At 46.1% G+C, this 20265-nt stretch overlaps 1 protein-coding gene across 2 annotated transcripts in view; it reads left to right on the plus strand.

Annotated features, from left to right (window-relative positions):
* Window positions 1-20265, plus strand: part of TAF2 (TATA-box binding protein associated factor 2) — a 250202-nt gene that overhangs the window by 6994 nt on the left and 222943 nt on the right. For both annotated transcript variants that reach the window (XM_063924457.1, XM_063924456.1), the window contains exons 2-5: window positions 6231-6285; window positions 14438-14598; window positions 18020-18138; window positions 18223-18364. In XM_063924457.1, the coding sequence (XP_063780527.1) occupies window positions 6231-6285; window positions 14438-14598; window positions 18020-18138; window positions 18223-18364 (477 nt within the window). The remainder of the gene's footprint in view (window positions 1-6230; window positions 6286-14437; window positions 14599-18019; window positions 18139-18222; window positions 18365-20265) is intronic.

Consider the following 20265-nt stretch of genomic DNA (forward strand, 5'->3'; position numbering starts at 1 on the left):
TGCCCCTCTCCTCACCTACCTGTGTGTGCTGCTCCTCTACTTTATATACCTACCTGTGTGTGCTGCTTCTCTCCTCACCTACCTGTGTGCGCTGCTTCTCTCCTCACCTACCTGTGTGCGCTGCTCCTCTACTTTATATACCTACCTGCGTGCGCTGCTTCTCTCCTCACCTACCTGTGTGTGCTGCTCCTCTACTTTATATACCTACCTGTGTGCGCTGCTTTTCTATATACCTACCTGTGTGTGCTGCTCCTCTACTTTATATACCTCCCTGTGTGCGCTGCTCCTCTCCTCACCTACCTGTGTGTTGCTCCTCTACTTTATATACAGTTGTGCTCATAAGTTTACATACCCTAGCAGAATTTGTGATTTTCTGGCCATTTGTCAGAGAATATGAGTGATAACTCACAATCTTTTCTTTCACTCATGGTTAGTGGTTGGGTGAAGCCATTTATTGTCAAACAACTGTGTTTACTCTTTTTAAATCATAATGACAACAGAAACTACCCAAATGACCCTGATCCCGTGTATTGCCCCCTTTAACATTAGTGACAGCTTGAAGTCTTTTGTGGTAGTTGTGGATGAGGCTCTTTATTTTCTCAGATGGTAAAGCTGCCCATTCTTCTTGGCAAAAAGCCTCCAGTTCCTGTAAATTCTTGGCTGTCTTACATGAACTGCACGTTTGAGATCTCCCCAGAGTGGCTCAATGATATTGAGGTCAGGAGACTGAGATGGCCACTCCAGAACCTTCATTTTATTCTGCTGTAGCCAATGACAGGTCGACTTGGCCTTGTGTTTTGGATCATTGTCATGTTGGAATGTCCAAGTACGTCCCATGCGCAGGTTCCGGGCTGATGAGTGCAAATTTTCCTCTAGTATTTTCTGATAACATGCTGCATTCATCTTGCCATAAGTTTTGACCAAGTTTCCAGTGCCTTTGTAGCTCACACATCCCCAAAACATTAGCGATCCACCTCCGTGTTTCACAGTAGGAATGGTGTACCTTTCATCATAGGCCTTGTTGACTCCTCTCCAAATGTAACGTTTATGGTTGTGGCTAAAAAGTTAAATTTTGGTCTCATCACTCCAAATGACTTTGTTCCAGAAGTTTTGAGGCTTGTCTCTGTACTGTTTGGAGTATTGTAAGCAGGATGCTTTGTGGCATTTGCGTAGTAATGGCTTTCTTCTGGCGACTCGACCATGCAGCCCATTTTTCTTCAAATGCCTCCTTATTGTGCATCTTGAAACAACCACACCACTTTTTTTCAGAGAGTCCTGTATTTCAGCTAAAGTTATTTGTGGATTTTTCTTTGCATCCCCAACAATTTTCTTGGCAGTTGTGGCTGAAATTTTTGTTGGTCTACCTGATGGTGATTTGGTTTCCACAGAATCCCTCATTTTCCACTTCTTAATTAGAGTTTGAACACTGCTGATTGGCATTCTCAATTGCTTGGATATCTTTTATATCCCTTTCCTGTTTTATACAGTTCAATTACCTTTTCTCGCAGATCCTTTGACAATTCTTTTGCTTTCCCCATGACTCAGAATCCAGACACATCAGTGCAGCACTGGATGAAAGATGCAAGGGTATTTCAGGAGTCCAGAAACTCACTGACCTTTTTTACACACACACTGATTACAAGCAAACAGATCACAGGTGAGGATGGTTACCTTTAGTAGCCATTCAAACCCATTTGTGTCAACTTGTGTGCATGTTATCAGGCCAAAATCTCCAGGGTATGTAAACTTTTGAGCAGGGTAATTTGGGTAGTTTCTGTTGTCATTATGATTTAAAAAGAGTAAACACAGTTGTTTGACAATAAATGGCTTCACCCAACCACTAACCATGAGTGAAAGAGAAGTTTGTGAGTTATCATTCATATTCCCTGACAAATGGCCAGAAAATCACAAATTCTGCTAGGGTATGTAAACTTATGAGCATAAATGTACCTACCTGTGTGCGCTGCTCCTCTACTTTATATACCTACCTGTGTGTGCTGCTCCTCTACTTTATATACCTACCCACGTGTGCTGCTCCTCTACTTTATATACCTACCTGTGTGTGCTGCTTCTCACCTACCTGTGTGTGCTGCTCCTCTACTTTATATACTTTCCTGTGTGTGTTGCTCCTCTACTTTATATACCTACCATGTGTTGCTTCTCTCCTCACCTACCTGTGTGCGCTGCTTCTCTCCTCACCTACCTGTGTGCGCTGCTTCTCTCCTCACCTACCTGTGTGCGCTGCTTCTCTCCTCACCTACCTGTGTGCGCTGCTTCTCTCCTCACCTATCTGTGTGTGATGCTCCTCTACTTTATATACCTACCTGTGTGTGCTGCTCCTCTACTTTATATACCTACTTGTGTGCGCTACTCCTCTACTATATATATACCTACCTGTGTGTGCTGCTCCTCCCCTCACCTACCTGTATGTGCTGCTTCTTTTCTCACCTACTTGTGTGCGCTGTGCCTCTACTTTATATACCTACCTGTGTGCGCTGCTCCTCTACTTTATATACTTACCTGTGTGCGCTGCTCCTCTACTTTATATACCTACCTGTGTGCGCTGCTCCTCTCCTCACTCTCTCCTCACCTACCTGGGTGCGCTGGTCCTCTACTTTATATACCTACCTGTGTGTGCGCTTCTCTGTAAACTTACCTGCATGTGCTGCTCCACTCTTCTGTATACCTACCTGCGTGTGCTGCTCCACTCCTCTGTATACCTACATGCCTGTGCTGCTCCTCTCCTCTGTATACCTACCTGCGTGTGCTGCTCCTCTTGGATCTCCACGCTTCATCATTATTAAACTTATGCAGGCAAAGCACACAAGCCCACATCTACATGTCTGAAGCAGAAAACGAAAAATCTAATGTCACAGGGAGTTCAGTCTCAAGATTGCTTCATTGCTGACCCTACAGTAGTGGGTGTCATATGAAGAGTGTGCAGTGGCAGAGCTGGAGGGTGGGCTGCGATGGGGGTGCTGCTGCGGAGGTGAGGGAATGCTACAGGGGGAGTGGAGAATGTGTAACTGCATGGGCTGCCCCCCGGTGGAGGCACATCCCGCTCTGCGGCGTTGCACACACTCCTGTCTCCATAGTGACATTTTTAGCAGTGTTGTAAGGCTTAATACTCTTGATTAAGCGGTTAAAGTTTTGGTGTGAACTCACAATACGGCCGTCGGACTATAAAAGGTTGTGCACACCTGAATGGATGGTCGTACGGCACAAGAGCTGTATACAGTGAAATCTGAACATCGTTGCATCATAGATCAGCAGTATTTGAATGCATTATCCAGGGACACTTAGGAGGCGATTCAATTGTTAAGGGTGCAACTGTAATTAGGGCATCCAAACCACTGAGTGTTCCACATTTGTTCTTACCACCTCAGGAAGCTGCAGAAAGAAATGTGTCCCTTCATGGAACTCGCACCTGAACTCCGCAACAATTGAATTGCTTCAGTGGGAAACAACTGAATCGTCCTCTTAGTTGTTCATAATGTGACTTTAAAAGCATTAAGGCAGAAACGGACATTACATTCATATAGTTATAGGACTATTGTACATCTCCGCAGTAAGTGCATATACATCCACCCTGCATCACCAGCTGATAGACCTGCTACAGTTCAGGGCTCCACGCTCTGCTGCTGCTGCACAACTTCATTCATCCGCTGTAACAATAAAGCTGATGGGAAAACTCAGTAATAAGCATCCAAGTGCCCGGTATTAGGATGCAGTCGTAAGGTTGACCGTTTTGATGTCGACATTGATCACGTCGCCATTTGCAGAATGTCGACAATGGTTACAATTCCGGCATGTGAAATGTCAATTTTCTGCAGGGTCAAAAGGGTAAAGCTAAGGGAGGTGTGGGTTAGGTATGCAGTCTTTCTGTGAGCCGCAAGGAGGGACCGGATCACCAAACCCACAGGACTACCAGGAACATATCTGGTGTGCTGCTAGTGTCCTGTGCATTGCGGCTTGTGTAGAACATGCAGTGTGTGGGAAAAATGGTGTGCTCCTAGGGGTCGATTCAATTCGGCAACAGTTGAATAGCGCCGGGAGTTTGCTCCCGGCGCTATTCAATACAGCGACGACTGACCCTCAATTGTCGGGAATTCTTCTCTCATTCCCCCCGGGAGATGAGAGAAGAAACCCGACAAAAGTGCGGCCGGCGTGAGGCTGATTCTGTCGGGAATCAGCATCGCCGCGGGTAGTTAAGTCGGAGAATGCCCGTTCTCCCGACAAAACTACCTGTTAAGTCGGCGAGAACGGGCCATCTCCGACTTAACTGGAGCTGAATTGAATAGCGTCGGGAGCTAATTCCTGGCGCTATTCAACTGTTGCCGAATTGAATCGACCCCCTAGTGTCCTGTGCATTGCGGCTTGTGTAGAACGTGCAGTGTGTGGGAATAATGGTGTGCTGCTAGTGTCCTGTGCATTGTAGCTTGTGTAGAACGTGCAGTGTGTGAGAATAATGGTGTGCTCCTAGTGTACTGTGCATTGTCTTGTGTAGAACATGCAGTGTGTGGGAATAATGGTGTGCTGCTAGTGTCCTGTGCATTGTAGCTTGTGTAGAACGTGCAGTGTGTGAGAATAATGGTGTGCTCCTAGTGTACTGTGCATTGTCTTGTGTAGAACGTGCAGTGTGTGAGAATAATGGTGTGCTGCTAGTGTCCTGTGCATTGCGGCTTGTGTAGAACATGCAGTGTGTGGGAATAATGGTGTGCTGCTAGTGTCCTGTGCATTGCGGCTTGTGTAGAACATGCAGTGTGTGGGAATAATGGTGTGCTCCTAGCGTCCTGTGTAGAACATGCAGTGTGTGGGAGTAATGGTGTGCTCCTAGTGTCCTGTGCATTGTCTTGTTTAGAACGTGCAGTGTGTGGGAATAATGGTGTGCTCCTAGTGTCCTGTGTAGAACATGCAGTGTGTGGGAGTAATGGTGTGCTCCTAGTGTCCTGTGCATTGTCTTGTTTAGAACGTGCAGTGTGTGGGAATAATGGTGTGCTCCTAGTGTCCTGTGTAGAACGTGCAGTGTGTGGGAATAATGGTGTGCGGCTTGTGTAGAACGTGCAGTGTGTGGGAATAATGGTGTGCTCCTAGTGTCCTGTGCGTTGCGGCTTGTGTAGAACGTGCAGTGTGTGGGAATAATGGTGTGCTCCTAGTGTCCTGTGCGTTGCGGCTTGTGTAGAACGTGCAGTGTGTGGGAATAATGGTGTGCTCCTAGTGTCCTGTGCGTTGCGGCTTGTGTAGAACGTGCAGTGTGTGGGAATAATGGTGTGCTCCTAGTGTCCTGTGTAGAACGTGCAGTGTGTGGGAATAATGGTGTGCGGCTTGTGTAGAACGTGCAGTGTGTGGGAATAATGGTGTGCTCCTAGTGTCCTGTGCATTGCGGCTTGTGTAGAACGTGCAGTGTGTGGGAATAATGGTGTGCTCCTAGTGTCCTGTGTAGAACGTGCAGTGTGTGGGAATAATGGTGTGCTCCTAGTGTCCTGTGCATTGCGGCTTGTGTACATGCATTGTGTGGGAATAATGGTGTGCTGCTAGTGTCCTGTGCATTGTGGCTTGTGTAGAACATGCAGTGTATGGGAATAATGGTGTGCTCCTAGTGTCCTGTGCATTGCGGCTTGTGTAGAACGTGCAGTGTGTGGGAATAATGGTGTGCTGCTAGTGTCCTGTGCATTGCGGCTTGTGTAGAACGTGCAGTGTGTGGGAATAATGGTGTGCTGCTAGTGTCCTGTGCATTGCGGCTTGTGTAGAACATGCAGTGTGTGAGAATAATGGTGTGCTGCTAGTGTCCTGTGCGTTGCGGCTTGTGTAGAACGTGCAGTGTGTGGGAATAATGGTGTGCTCCTAGTGTCCTGTGCATTGCGGCTTGTGTAGAACATGCAGTGTGTGAGAATAATGGTGTGCTGCTAGTGTCCTGTGCGTTGCGGCTTGTGTAGAACGTGCAGTGTGTGGGATTAATGGTGTGCTCCTAGTGTCCTGTGTAGAACATGCAGTGTGTGGGAATAATGGTGTGCTGCTAGTGTCCTGTGCATTGCGGCTTGTGTAGAACATGCGGTGTGTGGGAATAATGGTGTTCTCCTAGTGTCCTGTGTATTACGGCTTGTGTAGAACATGCAGTGTGTGGGAATAATGGTGTGCTGCTAGTGTCCTGTGCATTGTGTCTTGTGTGGAACGTGCAGTGTGTGGTATAACTAGTAAAGTAATGTGCATTTTCTTTTTCTCTCCTGCACGACACACCAGGTTGTCTGCATCAACAACATCAATTTCCAGCGAAAGTCTGTGATTGTAAGTACTGCTCGCCCACTGTCTTATTACAGGGAAGCTGCGGCAGATGTCATTAGGAAAGGAGTGTGTGTCTGGCAGTCCCACATACAGTGCCTTATGGGACACATATGTAACTCGCCATAAGAGGCTGGCTGTGTCACAGGAATGCAGACATACAGTATATGTAAAGCGCTGCAGTATATGCTGGTGACACAAACTGTCATAATGTAATAACATGTAAGTTAATAATATGCAAGTGAACTGCAATTTCATTGAAAATGTAAATGTCCGGCCACGATATGACTTTAATATTCTTTTTACACGTGTCTATTAGTGCTGTCTCTATCAGCTCATCGTACCTTTATGTTGAATTGTTACCGCACATCTCTACCTTTTCCTGTTTTGTGTAGCTCCCCTAATTACTCCAGGTATGAACCTCAGTGTCGCCAGTCACTTGGAATTCAAGCTTGTAAGGGGAACACTTAACACGTTTCTGACATCATTGTCCTTCATCAGAAGTGTACATAAACCTCCCCATATAGCCCTAATATACCCACTCAATGAGTCCAGCGCACCGGATGCGCCTCCGCCGCTGATCGGCGTCCAATGCAGACTGTGCATACGCCGATAAACTGGAAGTTTTGCGTTCCATTACGCGGAAGTCTGTTCCAATACCAGAAGTCTCATTATAAGTGCAGGATTTGCGTTCCACAGGAGTTTCCGGATTTAAAGTTACTTATAAGCAGCGGCCCATGGTATTTATAAAAGGCCTTTTATAAATACCACGGACCGCTGCTTAGATGCCCAGAAGAGATCTTTAGACTGGTTTAGCCGCTTTGTGTTAACTACTAATGGGTGTCTGATCGGAGCAACAATTGAATAGCTCCAGTAGACGCCCATTCGTATAAACACCCGGCAGGGGGGCACGGCGCATTTGAATCGCCCCCTTTAACTGCTGGCTGAACTGTCATGCACAAAATTATTAATAATATTGTAGAAAATTATTTTCAAGCTACAGTATCTATATAAGGTGTCTATGAAACATAAATTAATTTTGTGTTTAGATTTGGGACCCATCCCCAAGAGATCTCATTATGCATATGCAAATGTTGGAGAATACGGAAAAATCCCAAACACTTCTGGTCCCAAGCAATTAGGAGACATTGCTGAAATATCTTTAGGGAAAGTGTAAAATAATGGGATTTTCTCTATCGTCCTAAGTGGATGCTGGGGTTCCTGAAAGGACCATGGGGAATAGCGGCTCCGCAGGAGACAGGGCACAAAAAAGTAAAGCTTTACTAGGTCAGGTGGTGTGCACTGGCTCCTCCCCCTATGACCCTCCTCCAGACTCCAGTTAGATTTTGTGCCCGAACGAGAAGGGTGCAATCTAGGTAGCTCTCCTAAAGAGCTGCTTAGAGAAAGTTTAGTTTAGGTTTTTTTCTTTACAGTGAGTCCTGCTGGCAACAGGATCACTGCAACGTGGGACTTAGGGGGAAAGTAGTAAACTCACCTGCATGCAGAGTGGATTTGCTGCTTGGCTACTGGACACCATTAGCTCCAGAGGGATCGAACACAGGCCCAGCCGTGGAGTCCGGTCCCGGAGCCGCGCCGCCGACCCCCTTGCAGATGCTGAAGCGTGAAGAGGTCCGGAAACCGGCGGCTGAAGACTCCTCAGTCTTCATAAGGTAGCGCACAGCACTGCAGCTGTGCGCCATTTTCCTCTCAGCACACTTCACTGGGCAGTCACTGAGGGTGCAGAGCGCTGGGGGGGGGCGCTCTGAGAGGCAAATATAAACCTTATACAAGGCTAAAAATACCTCACATATAGCCCATAGGGGCTATATGGAGATATTTAACCCCTGCCTGACTGGAAAAATAGCGGGAGAAGAACCCGCCGAAAAAGGGGCGGGGCCTATCTCCTCAGCACACGGCGCCATTTTCTGTCACAGCTCCGCTGGTCAGAACGGCTCCCAGGTCTCTCCCCTGCACTGCACTACAGAAACAGGGTAAAACAGAGAGGGGGGGCACATTAATGGCTATATATATATATATATTAAAGCAGCTATAAGGGAGCACTTAATATAAGGATATCCCTTGTATATATAGCGCTTTGTGGTGTGTGCTGGCAGACTCTCCCTCTGTCTCCCCAAAAGGGCTAGTGGGTCCTGTCTTCATTAGAGCATTCCCTGTGAGTTTGCGGTGTGTGTCGGTACGTGGTGTCGACATGTATGAGGACGATATTGGTGTGGAGGCGGAGCAATTGCCAAATATGCAGATGTCACCCCCCAGGGGGTCGACACCAGAATGGATGCCTTTATTTGTGGAATTACGTGATGGTTTATCTTCCCTTAAACAGTCAGTTGAGGACATGAGGCGGCCGGACAATCAATTAATGCCTGTCCAGGCGCCTCAAACACCGTCAGGGGCTGTAAAACGCCCTTTGCCTCAGTCGGTCGACACAGACCCAGACACGGGCACTGATTCCAGTGACGACGGTAGAAATTCAAACGTATTTTCCAGTAGGGCCACACGTTATATGATTTTGGCAATGAAGGAGACGTTACATTTAGCTGATACTACAGATACCGTAAAACAGGGTATTATGTATGGTGTGAAAAAACTACAAACAGTTTTTCCTGAATCAGAAGAATTAAATGACGTGTGTGATGAAGCGTGGGTTGCTCCTGATAAAAAGTTGATAATTTCAAAAAAGTTATTGGCATTATACCCTTTCCCGCCAGAGGTTAGGGCGCGCTGGGAAACACCCCCTAAGGTGGACAAGGCGCTCACACGCTTATCCAAACAAGTGGCGTTACCCTCTCCTGAGACGGCCGCACTTAAGGATCCATCAGATAGAAAGATGGAAGTTATTCAAAAGAATATATACACACATGCAGGTGTTATACTACGACCAGCTATAGCAACTGCCTGGATGTGCAGTGCTGGAGTAGTTTGGTCAGAATCCCTGATTGAAAATATTGATACCCTAGATAGGGACAATGTTTTACTGTCGTTAGAACAAATAAAGGATGCATTTATCTATATGCGTGATGCACAGAGGGATATTTGCACACTGGCATCTCGGGTGAGTGCTATGTCCATTTCAGCCAGAAGAGCCTTATGGACACGACAGTGGACAGGCGATGCGGATTCAAAACGTCACATGGAGGTTTTGCCGTATAAAGGGGAGGAGTTATTTGGAGTTGGTCTATCAGACTTGGTGGCCACGGCTACTGCCGGGAAATCCACTTTTTTACCTCAAGTCACTCCCCAACAGAGAAAGGCACCGACTTTTCAACCGCAGCCTTTTCGCTCCTACAAAAATAAGAGAGCAAAGGGCTTGTCGTACCTGCCACGAGGCAGAGGAAGAGGGAAGAGACACCAACAGGCAGCTCCTTCCCAGGAACAGAAGCCCTCCCCGGCTCCTGCAAAAACCTCAGCATGACGCTGGGGCCTCTCAAGCGGACTCGGGGACAGTGGGGGGCCGTCTCAAAAATTACAGCGCGCAGTGGGCTCACTCGCAGGTAGACCCCTGGATCCTGCAGATAATATCTCAGGGGTACAGGTTGGAATTAGAGACGGATCCTCCTCATCGTTTCCTGAAGTCTGCCTTACCAACCGTCTCTTCCGAAAGGGAGAGGGTGTTGGAAGCCATTCACAAGCTGTACGCTCAGCAGGTGATAGTCAAAGTACCCCTATTACAACAAGGAAAGGGGTATTACTCCACTCTATTTGTGGTACCGAAGCCGGATGGCTCGGTAAGGCCTATTCTAAATCTGAAGTCCTTGAACCTCTACATAAAAAAAGTTCAAGTTCAAGATGGAGTCACTCAGAGCAGTGATAGCGAACCTGGAAGAAGGGGACTTTATGGTATCCTTGGACATCAAGGATGCGTATCTACACGTTCCGATTTACCCCGCACACCAGGGGTACCTCAGGTTCATTGTTCAAAACTGTCACTATCAGTTTCAGACGCTGCCGTTCGGATTGTCCACGGCGCCTCGGGTCTTTACCAAGGTAATGGCCGAGATGATGATTCTTCTTCGAAGAAAAGGCGTATTAGTTATCCCATACTTGGACGATCTCCTAATAAGGGCAAGGTCCAGAGAACAGCTGGAGACAGCTTTAGCACTATCTCAAGAGGTGCTAAGACAACACGGGTGGATTCTGAATATTCCAAAATCCCATTTAATCCCGACAACTCGTCTGCTGTTCCTAGGAATGATTCTGGACACGGTTCAGAAAAAGGTTTTCCTTCCAGAGGAAAAAGCCAAGGAGTTATCCGATCTGGTCAGGAACCTCCTAAAACCAGGAAAAGTGTCAGTACATCAATGCACAAGAGTCCTGGGAAAAATGGTGGCTTCTTACGAAGCAATTCCATTCGGCAGATTCCATGCACAAATGGTCAGGGTCGCATCTGCAGATGCACCTGCGAATAACCCTGTCACCAAAGACAAGGGTGTCACTTCTGTGGTGGTTGCAGAAGGCTCACCTATTAGAAGGCCGCAGATTCGGCATTCAGGATTGGATCCTGGTGACCACGGACGCCAGCCTGAGAGGCTGGGGAGCAGTCACACAAGGAAGAAACTTCCAGGGAGTATGGACGAGTCTGGAAAAGTCTCTTCACATAAACATTCTGGAACTAAGAGCAATCTACAATGCTCTAAGCCAGGCGGAACTTCTCCTGCAAGGAAAGCCGGTGTTGATTCAGTCGGACAACATCACGGCGGTCGCCCATGTAAACAGGCAGGGCGGCACAAGAAGCAGGAGTGCAATGGCAGAAGCTGCCAAGATTCTTCGCTGGGCGGAGAATCACGTGATAGCACTGTCAGCAGTGTTCATCCCGGGCGTGGACAACTGGGAAGCAGACTTCATCAGCAGACACGATCTTCATCCGGGAGAGTGGGGTCTACATCCAGAAGTCTTCAACATGTTAATAGACCGTTGGGAAAGACCAATTGTAGACATGATGGCGTCTCGCCTCAACAAGAAACTGGACAAATATTGCGCCAGGTCAAGAGATCCACAGGCAATAGCTGTGGACGCACTGGTAACTCCTTGGGTGTACCAGTCAGTGTATGTGTTTCCTCCTCTGCCGCTCATACCAAAGGTATTGAAGATCATACGGCAAAGAAGAGTAAGAACAATACTAGTGGTTCCGGATTGGCCGAGAAGGACTTGGTATCCGGAACTTCAAGAGATGCTCACGGACGAACCGTGGCCTCTACCTCTGAGAAGGGACCTGCTACAGCAGGGTCCCTGTCTTTTTCAAGACTTACCGCGGCTGCGTTTGACGGCATGGCGGTTGAACGCCAGATCCTAAAAGGGAAAGGCATTCCAGAAGAAGTCATTCCTACCTTGATTAAGGCACGGAAGGAAGTCACCGTGAAACATTATCACCGCATTTGGCGAAAATATGTAGCGTGGTGCGAGGATCGGAAGGTTCCGACGGAGGAATTCCAACTGGGTCGTTTCCTACATTTCCTGCAATCAGGATTATCTATGGGTCTCAAATTGGGATCCATTAAGGTTCAAATTTCGGCCCTGTCAATATTCTTCCAAAAAGAATTGGCCTCTGTCCCTGAGGTCCAGACTTTTGTCAAGGGAGTACTGCATATACAGCCTCCTGTGGTGCCTCCGGGGGCACCGTGGGATCTAAATGTAGTTTTAGATTTCCTCAAATCCCATTGGTTTGAACCATTGAAAAAGGTGGATTTGAAATATCTCACATTGAAAGTGACTATGTTACTAGCCCTGGCCTCTGCCAGGAGAGTATCTGAATTGGCGGCTTTATCTTATAAAAGTCCTTATCTAATCTTCCATTCGGATAGGGCAGAACTGCGGACTCGTCCGCATTTTCTCCCTAAAGTGGTATCAGCATTTCATCTGAACCAACCTATTGTGGTGCCTGCGGCCACTAGCGACTTGGAGGACTCCAAGTTGTTGGACGTTGTCAGAGCCTTAAAAATATACATTGCAAGGACGGCTGGAGTCAGAAAATCTGACTCGCTGTTTATATTGTATGCACCCAACAAGTTGGGCGCACCTGCTTCTAAGCAGTCGATTGCTCGTTGGATTTGTAACACAATTCAACTTGCACATTCTGTGGCAGGCCTGCCACAGCCTAAAACTGTAAAAGCCCACTCCACAAGGAAGGTGGGCTCATCTTGGGCGGCTGCCCGAGGGGTCTCGGCATTACAACTCTGCCGAGCAGCTACGTGGTCGGGGGAGAACACGTTTGTAAAATTTTACAAATTTGATACCCTGGCAAAGGAGGACCTGGAGTTCTCTCATTCGGTGCTGCAGAGTCATCCGCACTCTCCCGCCCGTTTGGGAGCTTTGGTATAATCCCCATGGTCCTTTCAGGAACCCCAGCATCCACTTAGGACGATAGAGAAAATAAGAATTTACTTACCGATAATTCTATTTCTCGGAGTCCGTAGTGGATGCTGGGCGCCCATCCCAAGTGCGGATTGTCTGCAATACTTGTACATAGTTATTGTTAACTAATTCGGGTTATTGTTAAGGAGCCATCTTTAAGAGGCCCTTTCTGTTGTCATACTGTTAACTGGGTTTAGATCACAAGTTGTACGGTGTGATTGGTGTGGCTGGTATGAGTCTTACCCGGGATTCAAAATGCCTCCCTTATTGTGTATGCTCGTCCGGGCACAGTACCTAACTGGAGTCTGGAGGAGGGTCATAGGGGGAGGAGCCAGTGCACACCACCTGACCTAGTAAAGCTTTACTTTTTTGTGCCCTGTCTCCTGCGGAGCCGCTATTCCCCATGGTCCTTTCAGGAACCCCAGCATCCACTACGGACTCCGAGAAATAGAATTATCGGTAAGTAAATTCTTATTGTTACCTACTTTGCCTAGGAAATACTTGTCACCTCGTCACGTGGTTTGTTATTACTATTATCACTTCCTACGTTGTAAGACGGAAACAATTCTTTCTGATTCTCTCTCATTCTAGAGAACTCACGTTATAGTCTTTGTTTTACAGTAAGCTATGAAATTTACTAAGCAGCGCTTTTCAAAGCCTTCGACGGTTAGGCTGCTTCACTTAAAGGGGCAGTAATATTAAATCCATTACACACCTGGTTTTGTATTTAAATGTAATGCCCCTTTAAATCCAGTGTGCTGATCTTGGCTGTTTTTTTTTTTTTTTTTTTTTAAATACAGAAAGTGCATGTTAAATGCATATTAAACTGGTGACATGCATCTTGCATGCGTTTTCTATTCTCTCCATTGAAACAAGCACAAAACATACAGCTTGGTCCAAAAAATACTTGACTGTAAAACATTTAACTCGCATAGAGAGAGCTGATCTATTCAAATACATCAGACCTGGTTTTTATATAATGCAAATATAAATTCTTATGCAATTTGGTTATCGCTGTTTAACCCATTGGGCCTGATTCAGACTTGGGAGTAACGCATAAAAGAGCCAGTAACTTTGCATCTTGTCAAAACCACGCTACCCTGCACGGGGGGCACAGATTTACTTTTTGGAGGGGAGTGTCCAAACTCACTGCTAATTTGCAGTGTAGAAATAAAGCTGCCCAGTATTTGTGGGCTGCATGCCATAGCAGCCAGTATTTACCCTGCATACAAACATAATAAATGAATGTGTTCCCTTTGCATTACAGCGTGGTCTAATCCAGATACAAAATTATTTGCTTCCAACTCAGAATCAGACCTGTTACGTTTTAAATACATTGTTCTCTGAGCTAGTTCACACCTGTTCAGCAAGCGCAGACGGGCAGCTGGGCATTAAATAAATCGATGCCGACTTTAGCTGAAAAATGTTAGAGGCAGTGATGTGAAAACTCCATTATAGAGTGCCGGTAACAGAAGTTTTGGTGCCGGAGGGGAAAGTGGCTGTGACTGGTGTGAGGGGGGACCGTTGCACTGCCCGAACAGCTTTATGCTATTTTATTCAAACCATCATCTGTTCAGTTCTGTGGGCCCCAGTGATGCAGCGTACTTCTCATAGCATGCTAAAAGAAAATGTTGTACTGTAACGATTAAACATAATTTCCAATTCTGAAGTGTCTGCTGTCATTTCCGTTTCCCAGTTGTGTAACTCTGTATACCTTTGTTCGGTGCCAGTTGATATTTTTTTTCCAAGTTTATTCCAGTAAAACAAATAATTGTGACTGTTCTCTTTTCAGGGATTCGTCGAGCTCACAATATTTCCCACTGTCGCTAATTTGAACCGCATCAAGCTGAACAGCAAACAGTGCAGGATATATCGCGTGAGGGTTAATGATCTGGAGGCGGCTTTCATATACAATGACCCCACCTTGGAAGTCTGTCACCACGAGTCCAAACAGTGAGTCTTATTCTTGGCAGTTTACTCGTTTCTGGTTGGCTGTCGGGGCCAGCTACTTATCTAAGCACATGGGGCATTTGGAGCTCTTCTGTACCTGTAACAGGAAAGTAGGTAGGCGGGGGGCGAAGGTTGTAAAACTGTGAATATGTACGATTATTTATGATCTGAGCACATCCATATTAGTATGCTGTCTACTGACTGGCTGTTACTGCAGGTCTCTTATCAGCCCAGTAACATGCTGACTAGTGATTGGCTGCCAGAGGACATCTGTATCAGACCAATAATTCATGCCATCTAGTGATTGTCAGTCGTGCTTTCTAGTGATTTGCTACTGTAGCATGCATGTGTTGGCCCAGTAAGAATCATGATTTCTAGTTATTAGCTATCTGTCTAAGAGTCATGCTTTCTAGAGCACACCTCTATCAGTCCTGCAAGATGCATGCTGTATAATGATTGGCTATCTGATTACACCTGTATCAGTCCTGCAAGATGCATGCTGTCTAGTGATTGGCTATCTGATTACACCTGTATATTAGTCCTGCAAGATGCATGCTGTCTAGTGATTGGCTATCTGATTACACCTGTATCAGTCCTGCAAGATGCATGCTGTCTAGTGATTGGCTATCTGATTACGTCTATATCAGTCCTGCAAGATGCATGCTGTCTAGTGATTGGCTATCTGATTACACCTGTATATCAGTCCTGCAAGATGCATGCTGTCTAGTGATTGGCTATCTGATTACGTCTGTATCAGTCCTGCAAGATGCATGCTATATAGTGATTGGCTATCTGATTACACCTGTATCAGTCCTGCAAGATGCATGCTGTCTAGTGATTGGCTATCTGATTACGTCTGTATCAGTCCTGCAAGATGCATGCTATATAGTGATTGGCTATCTGATTACACCTGTATCAGTCCTGCAAGATGCATGCTGTCTAGTGATTGGCTATCTGATTACACCTGTATCAGTCCTGCAAGATGCATGCTGTCTAGTGATTGGCTATCTGATTACACCTGTATCAGTCCTGCAAGATGCATGCTGTCTAGTGATTGGCTATCTGATTACACCTGTATCAGTCCTGCAAGATGCATGCTGTCTAGTGATTGGCTATCTGATTACACCTGTATCAGTCCTGCAAGATGCATGCTGTCTAGTGATTGGCTATCTGAGTACGCCTGTATCAGTCCTGCAAGATGCATGCTGTCTAGTGATTGGCTATCTGAGTACGCCTGTATCAGTCGTGCAAGATGAATGCTGTCTAGTGATTGGCTATCTGATTACGTCTGTATCAGTCCTGCAAGATGCATGCTATATAGTGATTGGCTATCTGATTACACCTGTATCAGTCCTGCAAGATGCATGCTGTCTAGTGATTGGCTATCTGATTACGTCTGTATCAGTCCTGCAAGATGCATGCTGTCTAGTGATTGACTAACTGAGTACGCCTGTATCAGTCCTGCAAGATGCATGCTGTCTAGTGATTGGCTATCTGATTACACCTGTATCAGTCCTGCAAGATGCATGCTGTCTAGTGATTGGCTATCTGATTACACCTGTATCAGTCCTGCAAGATGCATGCTGTCTAGTGATTGACTGAGTACGCCTGCATTGGTTCTGCAAGATGCATGCTGTCTAGTGATTGGCTATCTGATTACGTCTGTATCAGTCCTGCAAGATGCATGCTGTATAGTGATTGGCTATCTGAGTACGCCTGTATCAGTCCTGCAAGATGCATGCTGTCTAGTGATTGGCTATCTGATTACGTCTGTATCAGTCCTGCAAGATGCATGCTGTCTAGTGATTGGCTATCTGAGTACGCCTGTATCAGTCCTGCAAGATGCATGCTGTCTAGTGATTGGCTATCTGATTACACCTGTATCAGTCCTGCAAGATGCATGCTGTCTAGTGATTGGCTATCTGATTACACCTGTATCAGTCCTGCAAGATGCATGCTGTCTAGTGATTGGCTATCTGATTACACCTGTATCAGTCCTGCAAGATGCATGCTGTCTAGTGATTGACTAACTGAGTACGCCTGCATTGGTTCTGCAAGATGCATGCTGTCTAGTGATTGGCTATCTGATTACGTCTGTATCAGTCCTGCAAGATGCATGCTGTATAGTGATTGGCTATCTGAGTACGCCTGTATCAGTCCTGCAAGATGCATGCTGTCTAGTGATTGGCTATCTGATTACGTCTGTATCAGTCCTGCAAGATGCATGCTGTCTAGTGATTGGCTATCTGAGTACGCCTGTATCAGTCCTGCAAGATGCATGCTGTCTAGTGATTGGCTATCTGATTACGTCTGTATCAGTCCTGCAAGATGCATGCTGTCTAGTGATTGGCTATCTGATTACGTCTGTATCAGTCCTGCAAGATGCATGCTGTCTAGTGATTGGCTATCTGAGTACGCCTGTATCAGTCCTGCAAGATGCATGCTGTCTAGTGATTGGCTATCTGATTACGTCTGTATCAGTCCTGCAAGATGCATGCTGTCTAGTGATTGACTAACTGAGTACGCCTGTATTGGCTCTGCAAGCGGTTATCTAAAACTGTTTAACTCATATTATCTTATCTGAATGCCATTAACTGTTAAAGTTCCTTGTATTCATTCTGTAGCAATGTTTCCTTAACTGTTCTGTTCGATAAAGCATTATTCACAGTCTATGATAGTAGTAAGGCCTTCTCTGATTAGCAATCTAAATCTGTATTTCACTGCAGACAGTCATATAGCCATATCAACCAATGCTACATGAGAGGAAACAAAGATTCTGGGGATTTAAATACTTTACCTACAAAACTGCCATCTTCGGGGAAATACTGGTATGCAAAGAACGCCCGTGGGATGCTTCATCCATGACCACCTCATTTGTGCATTGCAGCTGTACCCTATACTTATTTTGGGGTTGTAGCTGCAGTAGTTTAGAAGAAGCAAAAATATGCTTTTCTGATATTGGTGTAAATAAATATGCAACTGTATGACAAACGGTAATCTACAAGGACACATGCTAAAATACAACTGTCATAAAAAATTTTTTTGTTTGCAAATAATAATTACCACATCGTGATGTAGCCCCACTACAAGCTCTTTCCCTGTGTTATCAGCAAATGAAGGCACTGAATTTTTGATAACACCATACTTAAATATGGTTACTAACAGGATGTCTGTTGTACGAAAAAGAAAAGCTCCCCTCGTCCTAAGACCGATCCCATACATAATATTTGTAACTTTGTCCAAGTCCAGAAAACCATAGACCGATTGCTGTGAATGGTGTTGGCCGCTTGATGTTGCAATGCTTTGTTTTCTGGGTTTAATAATCCTTTAAAAAGTTCTATTGGCGGAACAGAAAAGGAAATAGTGTTTTTGTGCTACTACATGACTTGTTACGGTAACGTTTTTGCTCTTCTCATTCCTACAGGCGGAATCTTAACTATTTCTCTACTGCATACGCAGCGGCTGTCAGCGCAGTTGACCCCGACGCAGGAAATGGAGAACTCTGCATCAAAGTCCCTTCTGAATTATGGAAACACGTTGACGGTAATACTGATCTCCAGATTCTGCTTGTATCTACTACGCGAAAGTCTGTTTTCCTAATTATTTTATTTCTTCTAATCCCTGCAGAGTTAAAGGTGCTGAAAGTATACATTGAATTCTCCCTGGACCAGCCGAAGGGTGGCCTCCACTTTGTTGTTCCCAATGTGGAGGGCAGTATGGCAGAAAGGGGGGCTCATGTCTTTTCCTATGGATACCAGAATTCCACCAGGTAACCACGCAGTGATTTCGTTAACTCCTTTATACCTACGGAATATACTGCACGCCTGTAATCATTTCTCACTATTGTCCAGATGAATCCAATCAAAGATGAACACAGACCGTATGATATATTTTTGCAGAGTACTGTGTAGTACATAAACCAGGGCTCCCTTCTGAATGGAGATAGCAATTTGTAAGGGTGCTACACCCTGCCTCTACTATTATAGAGCTGTGACTTGTAGATGACATATAGGTAGGCTTGCCACAATATCCCATTAATTTTTATTGAAGCAATCAGTGATGTATTCAGAAATAGAAATACAACAAGGCAAGGTACATGAAAAAAACATTTCTGGTAGTGCCCAACAGGTCTGGGTAACACTGGTTACAATGTGAATAGAGGTACATAGTGGGCAGTTCAGTTGTTTATTGCGCATGTTCTCCAGTCTAAAGCTATGGGAGATCGGGGGCTGGGCTATATTTAAATGTTTTGTTTTTTTCACTCCGATCGCATCTAAACGGCTTGGGTCTACCTGCATAAACCCAACCAAAGTGCTGGGCCCAATGCAAAAAGAGCCATTTGGGCACCCAACTTTTTGCTCATTCCAGCTCGTCAGCACGTGGGTCTGCGAGCTGAAGCGCCAGCAACGTACAACAATTGAATTCCCCCCCACAGAACAGTAAAGTTACAATTGAAGAAGAATTATGACATATTCTAGGAGGCGGATAAGACAATTATACAAAGACATCATTTCACCTTGTTTTAATCTGCCACCGAACCTGTGCAAATCATAGGTAACCCGGATTAAAGGGGTATTATTTGAAGCCTATGCATAAAGGAGACCAGTTCCTGAGCATGAACAGCATTTTCAGCTAATATGTTTTCTCTTACGTCCTAGAGGATGCTGGGGACTCCATAAGGACCATGGGAATAGACGGGCTCCACAGGAGACATGGGCACTAAAAAGAACTTTAGATATGGGTGTGCACTGGCTCCTCCCTCTATGCCCCTCCTCCAGTCCTCAGTTAGATCTTGTGCACAGAGGAGACTGGATGCACTGCAGGGGAGCTCTACTGAGTTTCTCTGAAAAGACTTTTGTTTTTTATTTTCAGGGAGCACTGCTGGCAACAGGCTCCCTGCATCGTGGGACTGAGGAGAGAGAAGCAGACCTACTTAAATGATAGGCTCTGCTTCTTAGGCTAATGGACACCATTAGCTCCAGAGGGTCGGAACGCAGGTCTCTCCTAGCTGTTCGTCCCGGAGCCGCGCCGCCGTCCTCCTCACAGAGCCGGAAGATAGAAGCCGGGTGAGTATGAGAAGAAAGAAGACTTCAGAGGCGGCAGAAGACTTCGGATCTTCACTGAGGTAGCTCCCGCACAACACACACACGGCAGGCACTGTATGGGTGCAGGGCGCAGGGGGTCGCCCTGGGCAGCAATTAAACCTCTGATCTGGCAAAATCTGTGCATATATGGGCTCTGCATTCTATATAAGAGATCCCCCGCCAGTCTTTTAAAGTAATCGAGCGGGACCAAAGCCCGCCACTGAGGGGGCGGAGCTTGATCCTCCGCACTCACCAGCGCCATTTTCTCCACAGCACACCGCTGAGAAGCTGGCTCCCACGGTGACAGGGGGTTTGAAAGAAGGGGGGGGGGGGCACATAATTTGGCGCAGTGTTACATATATATTAAAAGTGCTATCTGGGTAATTTTTTCCCTGGGTCTTGGCGCTGGGTGTGTGCTGGCATACTCTCTCTCTGTCTCTCCAAAGGGCCTTGTGGGGGAACTGTCTCCAAATAGAGAATTCCCTGAGTGTGTGGTGTGTCGGTACGCGTGTGTCGGCATGTCTGAAGCGGAAGGCTCTTCTAAGGAGGAGGTGGAGCAAATGAGTGTGGTGTCTCCGTCGGCAGC

This window comes from Pseudophryne corroboree, chromosome 5, assembly GCF_028390025.1.
Source record: "Pseudophryne corroboree isolate aPseCor3 chromosome 5, aPseCor3.hap2, whole genome shotgun sequence".
Lineage (NCBI taxonomy): Eukaryota > Metazoa > Chordata > Amphibia > Anura > Myobatrachidae > Pseudophryne > Pseudophryne corroboree.